The 9,552-nt window shown below is 49.5% G+C and overlaps 1 protein-coding gene across 1 annotated transcript; it reads right to left on the reverse strand.

Annotated features, from left to right (window-relative positions):
* Positions 1-6,928: 6,928 nt before the first annotated feature.
* Positions 6,929-7,868, reverse strand: LOC123124832 (auxin-responsive protein SAUR32). The gene has a single exon (XM_044545388.1). It carries the CDS (start codon positions 7,572-7,574, stop codon positions 7,209-7,211), a length of 366 nt encoding a protein of 121 aa, XP_044401323.1. The 5' UTR covers positions 7,575-7,868; the 3' UTR covers positions 6,929-7,208.
* Positions 7,869-9,552: the final 1,684 nt, after the last annotated feature.

The raw sequence follows: 9,552 nt of genomic DNA on the forward strand, positions 1-9,552 counted from the left end.
CGTCACTCGCCGGTGGAGGAGGCGGAGTGCCCTGACTCGCCGGAGGAGGAGGAGGAGGCGGAGGCGTCCAGTTCGGAAGGTTGATGAGATCCTTCCGCCATAGGCATGGAGTCTTCAGAGCAGAACCCAGCCGATACTCCCCTTCACCGGTAGGGTGGTCAAGCCGGAGGTCCTCAAATCCCTCCGTTATTTCATCGACCATCACCTTAGCATATCCTTCTGGAATCGGCCGGCAGTGAAAAGTTGAGTCGGGTTTAGTAGGATAAACAGAGCCAACAGCCGCCTTGACCTTCAAATTGCTCCATTGCGCCATAAGGTGGCAATTTTCAGCATCCGTGATAGCATCCACGGGATAGCTGGCAGGAGCCGTCAAGGCATGCTCTGGCTGAAGCAGCTCGGTGGAAGCCACGCTGCTTTTCCGCTGAGATGGCGGGGTAGCTTCGGGGGAAGCTTCGGCAGGTCGTTTGCTGCGATCTGCTTCTCGTTCCTCTAGCCCCATTACCCTTTCGTGCAGCGACTGCAGTTGGCTCTGCTCCAGTTTCTTCCTCCTCTCGTGGGTTTTGTAACCCCCTGCGTCCGGAAATCCAGCCTTCCACGAAACGGAGCCTGGCGTGCCTCGTGTCCGTCCAGGGTGCTCAGGATTGCCGAGGGCCATTGTGAGCTCGTCCTTCTCCCTGTCTGGAACGAACGTCCCTTGCTGCGCTGCTTCGATATATTGCTGAAGCTTCTTGACTGGTATGTCCAATTGTTCCTCCGTCCAAATGCACTTCCCTGTTATAGGGTCCAAGGATCCGCCGACCCCAAAGAACCAAGTCCGGCAACGTTCTGGCCAGTTCATTGTCTCTGGTTCGATCCCTTTATCAAGCAGATCATTCTCAGCCTTGGCCCACTTAGGCTGGGCTACGAGGTAGCCACCTGACCCCGTGCGATGGTGAAGCTTCTTCTTCTCAGCATTTCTCTTGTTTGTCGCCGACATTTTTTTACTCTTTTCCGATGTCTTGTGGGCCACAAATGCGGGCCAGTCATCTCTGATCTTCTCATATTTGCCAATGAATTCTGGTGTCTCATTTTTTTCGACATACCTATTGAGGTCTTTCTTCCAATTCCTGAATAGGTCTGCCATCTTCCTCAGAGCAAAAGACTTGATTAATGGCTCTATAACTGGCTTCTCCGGATCATCCTCCGGCGGTAGGGTGAAATTTGACTTCAGCTCAGTCCAAAGATTCTCTTTCTGCATCTCATTGACATAAGACACCTCAGGGTCTTCGTTCTTAGGCTTATACCATTGCTGGATGCTGATCGGGATCTTGTCCCTAACCAGAACCCCACACTGAGCAACAAATGCCTTCTTTGTCCGGTAGGGTTCAATCGGTTGGCCGTCGCGCGCGATTTGTATGATCTCAAACTTTTCATCCGAGCTCAACTTTTTCTTCGGGCCTCGTCTCTTTACCGAAGTTGTGCTCGATCCGGAGGGCTAGAAAAAAGAACAAAGACGAGAGTTAATTAATATGTGTACATACCAAAACAATGAATGCATCAATTAGCTAGTCAGCACAGGCTTAACTAATATATATACCTGGCCGGACTCGGTTTGGTGATCACCGGAGCCGTCCTCACGGTCTACTTCTTCACCCTCTCCTTCTTGCACCGGCATTGGGTCATCGGAGCCATGTAAATCAATGAGGAGAGGGCCAGCTGCTTCTTCACCCTCTCCTTCCAGACCATCGTTGTCGTTGAGAAACATCGAGAGGGCATCACTTCCTTCTGCGATTATGTCCCTCAACAACGCTTCTTGTGCTTCGTCTCGGGGGGTGTCCATAGTTTCTACAAATATTTACAACATGGCAATTATTATTCAAACATGACAGATATGGATATATTAGTGGCAAACGTAGAACTAGCTAGCTAATCACAATAAGGATTCGTCTAGGGTTTGGGGTGGCCTCGACAACGCTTCAAGGGTTAGGGGGTGGCCTCGAGAACGCTTCAAGCTAGGAGGGGGTAATATCGACCCCCCCCCACGTGTTGAAGCTATCGGGAGGGGGTCGGCGTTGAACAGTACATCTATGTCCCACAAGTGACGTGGGCATCGACGTGGGCATCGACGCCCACAAGCTATTGGATTTCTTCAATACTTTGACACTATAGGAACCCTCGACCCTGAAACCTTCGACCCTTGACCCCTTAACGACCCCCGACCCTCGACCCCTCGGCGATCCTCGACACCCTCGTTATATCGACAACGACGCAACATACATATACATGGGAAAATAATGTTATCGGGGAGGGGGTATCGGTACCCCCCCCCTCGTGTCAAAGTTTCTTCTTTCTCCTCTATTCCTTTCTTTCTTCTTCTCCTCTTCTTTTCTTCTTATCCCTCGAGAAAGGAAAATAAGGAAAAGGAAGAAAAGAGGAAGAAGGAAGAAGGAAGAAGAAGAAGAAAAAAAGAAGAAAAAAAAGAGGAGAAGAAGAAAAGAATAGAGGAGAAGAAGAAAAAATAGAAAAAAATTCTATTTTTTCTTCTTCTCCTCTATTCTTTTCTTCTTCTCCTCTTCTTTTTCTTCTTTTTTCTTCTTCTTATTTATTTCTCCTCTTCTTCCTATCCCCTCTTCTTCTCCTTTCTTCCTCTTCTTTTTTCCTTTTTCCTCTCATTCTTTTTCTTCTTCTTGTATTGCTTGTTTTTTTAAATAATGTTCAAATAAAAATCTATGAACATAAAACATATATACACACAGAGAACATATATACATTTTTATAAAAATGCAAAAAACAAAAAATTTAAAAAAAAGACATATAAACAGATATACATACATACATTTTTCTTTCATATGAACATACATACATACATATACATACATACATTTTTCTTTTCAACATATGCATATGAAAAAAATTATATGAAAAAAATTATATGAAGAGGATCGAGGGGACAGGGAGGAAAGGGGGTCGCCGGAGCCGGACCGAACGGGGAGGAGGGGCGGCGTCGAGGCAGGGGCGGCAGTGGGGCGGGCGCCGGCGACGACGTCGACAATGGTGGGGGCGGGCCGGGGCGCAGGGGCGCGGCCGTGCGTGCTCGGGGACGGGGCAGGGGCACGGGGCGGCGGCCGGCGTGGGCTCGGGCGCGGGGCAGGGGCACGGGGAGACGGGGATGGCGGCCGGCGGCGGCGACGGCGACGAGGAGCGCGCGAGCGATTTGGGCAGCCTGGCGGCGGGGGCAACTGGCTAGGGAGGCGAGGGAGATGTGAAATTTTCACAAGTCCTGGTTATATAGCAAGGGCATTAGTCCCGGTTGGTGGCACCAACCGGGACTAATGCCCCCTTTAGTCCCGGTTGGTGCCACCAACCGGGACCAAAGGCCAATTTTCAGCAGCCCAAAGGGCGGGAAGCGGCGGCCTTTGGTCCCGGTTGGTGGCACCAACCGGGACTAAAGGGGGGCATTAGTCCCGGTTGGTGCCACCAACCGGGACCAAAGGCCCCCTTTAGTCCCGGTTGGTTCCACCAACCGGGACCAAAGGCCTTGTGCTGCCCCGCGCCAAATGTTTAGTCCCACCTCGCTAGTTGAGAGGGAGCCGCACCAGTTTATAAGGTGCGGTGCGGCTCCCCTCTCGAGCTCCTCTCTAAAGCAGGCTTTCGGGCCTAACTCTGCCATCTGTGCCTGTGGGCCTACTGGGCCTTCCACGGGCCTGAATCCTGGCCCATAGGGTTTCTAGTCGTATTCAGGCCGTGGGCGCCCAGTAGGTGGCATTTTTTTGTTTTTTGTTTTATTTGTTGCTTTATTTAGTTTATTTTGGTTTTGGTTTATTTTTCTTTTGGTTTTTTGCTTTATTTTTTAATTCTTTTTGCTTTTAGTTTTAGAAAAATTATAAACTTTCTGTTAGTGCCATTAGTTTTCAAATCTGAAAACTCTTTTTTTGTTTTCTTTGTTGCTTTATTTATTTTATTTTGTTTCTACTTACAACAAAATACTTATTGTTGCTATTTTTATTTTTTTTCAGTTTTTTGTTCTGTTTTCTGCATTATTTAGTTTTTGTTGTTTTTTCTTTATTTTTTAATTCTTTTTGCTTTTAGTTTTAGAAAAATTATAAACTTTCTGTTAGTGCCATTAGTTTTCAAATCTGGAAACTCTTTTTTTGTTTCCTTTGTTGCTTTATTTATTTTATTTTGTTTCTACTTACAATAAAATACTTATTGTTGCTATTTTTATTTTTTTCAGTTTTTTGTTCTGTTTTCTGCATTATTTATTTTCTTTTGTTTTTTGCTTTATTTTTTAATTCTTTTTGCTTTTAGTTTTAGAAAAATTATAAACTTTCTGTTAGTGCCATTAGTTTTCAAATTTGGAAACTCTTTTTTTGTTTTCTTTGTTGCTTTATTCATTTTATTTTGTTTCTACTTACAATAAAATACTTATTGTTGCTATTTTTAGTTTTTTCCAGTTTTTTTGTTTTGTTTTCTGCATTAATTATTTTCTTTTGGTTTTTTGCTTTATTTTTTAATTCTTTGAAATTTGTGTGAATAGTTAAATTGAATTCTTTGAAATTTGTGTGAATTTGAAGTTTGTGATTAACTTTACTAGTGCCATTATTTTTTCAGTTCTACTTAGAAATAAATACTTACAGTTTTTTGGTGATTTCTTTTTTCTTTTAGGTCACAAAAAATAAAAACTTCTCTGTTAGTGAACATAGATGCACTTATAGAGAAAATTAAACATAAATTCATAATCAATTTCTATTTATAAATTTAGGTCCAATTTCCTCTATAGGTGCATCTATTTTCACTTTGAGAGGAGATCAACAACACAGAGAGGGACGGGCTTATAAACAGGTGTGGGCGCCCTTCTGTTGGCGAGGTGGGACTAAAAGCTGGGTGCAACGAGGGCCAACCCTTTAGTCCCGGTTGGTGGCATGAACCGGGACTAAAGGTAACCCTTTGGTCCCGGTTCATGCCACCAACCGGGACCAATAGTGGTGGGCCAGGAGCCAGGACCATTGGTCCCGGTTTGTCCCACCAACCGGGACCAAAAGGTCCGGACGAACCGGGACCAATGGCCCACGTGGCCCGGCCGGCCCCCTGGGCTCACGAACCGGGGCAAATAGCTCCATTGGTCCCGGTTCTGGATTGAACCGGGACTAATGGGCTAAACTGGCCTGGACGAAAGCCCTGTTTTCTACTAGTGTAGTGGGCTGGTGCGCCCCCCCTGGGCCCCCTTGCGCCTAGGGTTGGAAACCCTAGGTGGGGGGGGGCCACTTGCCTTGGGGGGCACTCCACCCCCTTGGCCGCCGCCCCCTTGGGAGATTGGATCTCCCAGGGCCGCCCCCCTGGGGGCCTATACAAAGGAGGGCAAGGGGGAGGGCAGCCGCACCCTTGTGTCTTGGCGCCTCCCTCCCCTGCTACACCTCGTCCTCCTCCCGCAGCAGCTTGGCGAAGCCCTGCCAGAGTTCTGCTGCATCCACCACCACGCCGTTGTGCTGCTGGATCATCATCAACCTCTCCTTCCCCCTTGATAGATCAAGAAGGAGGAGACGTCATCCGCTCCGTACGTGTGTTGAACGCGGAGGTGTTGTCCGTTCGGCACTTGGTCATCGGTGATTTGGATCACGGCAAGTACGACTCCATCATCACCGTTCTCTTGAACGCTTCCGCACGCGATCTACAAAGTGGTATGTAGATGCAATCTCTCTCCCATGACTCGTTGCTTAGATGAACTCATAGATGGATCTTGGTGAAACCGTAGGAAAAATTTTAATTTTCTGCAACGTTCTCCAACAGTAGACACACCAACATTTCCCGCATTTGGGCTAAATAGAGCTCAAATGGCTCTCATTTATAGGGGCATCAACGGTGACGCCACCATCCACGTCAGGATCCAGCCGATTGGAGTGCCATGGCCGAGAGCATCACTCACTACCAGGAGTTGCTCGCCCGCTCCCGCAACTTCCTCCGCAACATCATGGCACGAGTTGTTGTCATGGTAAACCCAGGCACCAGGCCAGTCGTGCCACCGAAGAAGGGGAAAGGAGACGTTACCTTGTTGAAGGCATTGCTCGAAGATGCTCAGACTTGTTCTTCAGGGTGAAAACCTAGAATCTTGCCTTTCGTCATTGGATCCGATGACGGCAGTGTTGGAGCGTCGTTCCATGTTGTTGAAGAATGTCGTGTCCATGTGGTGTCAACAGATGGCTGGTGCTTGTTGATTGTTGCTTCCGCTTCTGATTCTTTTCTCTTTCCTCGCTTGGGCATAACTTTGATCTTGTAGGCTTTGCTATTTGCCAGCGAGTTTTTTGTGTGTGTATTAGTGTTGATTGTGTGCATCTTAGTTATGCAGATGCCGGGTGTATGGTCAATATGTTTGCATTCATTTGATGCTTCATTTTGAGATAATAAAGTTCATCCTTTATCGAAAAGAAAAACAAAGGAAGAAGATAGAAAGATAGAGGGGGGGTCTTTGGTACTCTTTGCAATATTATTATTTGTTTTTAAGCGTAAGATATTTCATGTAGTAATAACGTTAGTGAAGCCTTTAATCATCCTTCCGAGGTGACAAGAATTGCTTGTCATTTAACTAATTTTGGCACCTAGATCTAATCTAGGATAATACTAATAACTAAGAACTACTCAATTATTAAGAACGAACCCCGGAATATTACTTGGATATGCTCACCAAGGTGGAGAAGGGAATATATGTCGAAACTTGGTATCGCATCATTCTCCACCTCGTATGCATATCAATTTTGTGTTGTGAATTGTGCCGTCTGACATGTATATATTGGTGCGAGATACTACTTTCAACAAATTATTTGCTTGCTTTCAATCTATTCAGATGCATTTATCGGCAAATTTCGTTATTTCCCGTCAATAGACCGAGGAGTAAGATGTTTCACGTAGACAAGCAACAATATATTCTTCTACTTTTTCTGCGGAGAGCATCAAATTGACAAAAGGAAAAAAGTACAGGATTAATAAGCTACTAACAATAATATTATCTCTTTACACTTGGATCATAATTTTTCGTCGTCATCAACATCGAATTCGTCCTCCGATCGATTCTCCCAGCACAAACCAAACCAATGGAGAACAACCATGCATAACAAACCCATCGCGACCGGAGGGCGAAACAAACTAGCCAGCAGCATACGGGAGAGAACTACTCAACCAACCCTAACAAAGAAACAGCAAGAGATCCGCCGGTCGACGACGCGTCGCCATCATCGTCAGGCGCGGAAGCAGCCGACGAAGCGCGGCAGATGTATGTGGCCGTGGCCGTGGGCGGTGGCGGCGCCGCAGTCGAGGTCGACGAGCTGGTGGCCGTGCGCGCCGAGGTCGCGGTCGATGAGGCGCTCGACGTGGACGAAGCGGTCGACCCGGCAGGGGATGGCGATGGCGCCCTGGTGCCTGAAGCCGTACTCGCGCTCGGCCTCGTCGAGCAGCGCCCCGAAGAGCGGGTGCTTGAGGTGGTCGAGCGGCACGGCGAAGCGGCGCTGCTCCTCCCCCTCCGCCCCCACGCGCACCGTCACGCACCCCTTGGGCGCCACCATATCCGCCCTCTGGTGGTGCTGCTGCTGCTGCCTGAGGTGCATCGGAGGCGAGGACCGGACGAGTCTTGTGGCTGTTGCGAGGAAGGAGGAGAGGGGGGAGGGAGATCGGACGGCGGAGCTCGAGAGGGGGATGGAGGGGTTTGGGGTTAGGAAGAGAAGGGCCAGGGGTCGGAGCTGGAGATGGCGAGGCGGAAGACGGTGAGGGAGGAGTCGCGGAGGGAGGTGGGCACGTTGGACATGGTTCCTACTCCACCTTGCCTGCTTTCCTTTTTTTTTTTCTGATGTGGAGGAGGTCGTTGTTGGCGAGGAAGAAAGAGGGGGGGTTGGGAGGCGAGGGAGCCCCGCCTTTTATAGCAGCCCAGGAGCCCCGGTGCGGTGCGGGGTTGGTAACCTGGTGGCCGTTTCCTTCCCGTGCCCGTCCCGTCTCCGTTACCCGAGCGAAGGGACGAACCGGACCCGTGGAGACGCGACCGACCACGCGTGGGCGCGCGCGGTTGGGCGTGGGCGGGGCGGTCGTTTCTTTGGGGAGAAGGAAGGAAGGGGTGGTGAGGTGGTCAGGTCAGGTCAGGTCAGGCAGGGCGTGCGCGTGGCCGCTGCGGCTGCGGTTGCGGTTGGGGCCAGGGGCGGCCGATCTGGGTTCAGATGAGGATGCAGGCCTGGCGGCGGTTACGATTTGCTTGGCTCGGTCTTTTCTCGCGTGTACTGTTTGTTCTCTCTCTCTCGGTTTGGGGTTGACTTGGCTGCGAGGAGGAGGAGGCGGCCTGTATGCTTGGGATCCGATCGACGGGTTCGTTCGAGGATAATAACGGAAAAGGATATTCTTTCTGGCGCTAACGGTTCTGCCGGATCCTTTGGCCAAGACGATGAGGTATTCGTTCGCTCGCAAAGTTTGCAAGTTGACCGTAAATATTCTATGCAGGCGTCACCAGCTGTGCCGGATTCAGACAATTGCATATATGTATTGTATCACAACAAATCCTATCTGAATTCTCCTATATCTTACGCTCTTGTTGCTGCCCCCGGTCTCTAGAATAATACTCCTCCGCAAAAAAAAAAAAAAAAAACCATACATACAAGCTAGGATGTGGCCGTTGCATCTGCGTTTCCCCTACCGTGCGCACAATGTGTAGGCAGATGATTTGCAATACCATAACTTGATTGGGGTGCTGGCGCACGCATATATAATACAAGGAAAGGCCTCTACCTCAACTATAGAAGACTATGAGGTGGGCCACAACTCCAATACACGTGCAGTATAAAATACATACTCAACACTCGCCCGCAGTCGAAGCGTCGCCCGAGACACAGAGACTGGACCGAAACTCCTCAAATACGGGAGTAGGCAATCCCTTAGTCATCACATCAGCAAACTGTTGCGTCGTCGACACGTGAAGAACCCGAACACGGTCAAGGACAACCTCCTCACGCACGAAGTGAATATCGAGCTCAATATGCTTCGTCCGTCGATGGTGTACCGGGTTGGCGGAGAGGTAGATCGCGCTGACGTTATCGCAGTACACAAGAGTGGCCTTGTGAACATCACAAAGCAACTGCTGGAGCAGCTGGCGTATCCAAGAGCACTCGGCCACGGCGTTGGCCACGACGCGATACTCTGCCTCGGCGCTGGAGCGGGAGACCGTGGGCTGCCGCTTCGATGACCAAGAGATCAACGAGGGCCCAAGGTAGACGCAGTAGCCTGACGTAGACCGTCGCGTGTCGGGCAGCCAGTCCAGTCAGCATCCTAGTAGGCCACGAGGTCGGTGGAGGCGGAGGCCGTCAGGGTGAGTCCCAAGGACATGGTGCCGCGTATGTAACGGAGAATACGCTTCACCAGAGACCAGTGAGAGTCATGCGGGGCGTGCATATGGAGGCACACCTGCTGAACAACATACTGCAGTCGGGGCGAGTCAGCGTCAAGTACTGTAAAGCACCGACAATAGAGCGATAAAACGCTCCATCGGACGCGAGAGACCCCTCCAGAGTAGAGACCTTCGCCTTCGTGTCGACGGGGGTGGGGGCC

This window comes from Triticum aestivum, chromosome 1B (assembly GCF_018294505.1).
Source record: "Triticum aestivum cultivar Chinese Spring chromosome 1B, IWGSC CS RefSeq v2.1, whole genome shotgun sequence".
Taxonomy (NCBI): domain Eukaryota; kingdom Viridiplantae; phylum Streptophyta; class Magnoliopsida; order Poales; family Poaceae; genus Triticum; species Triticum aestivum.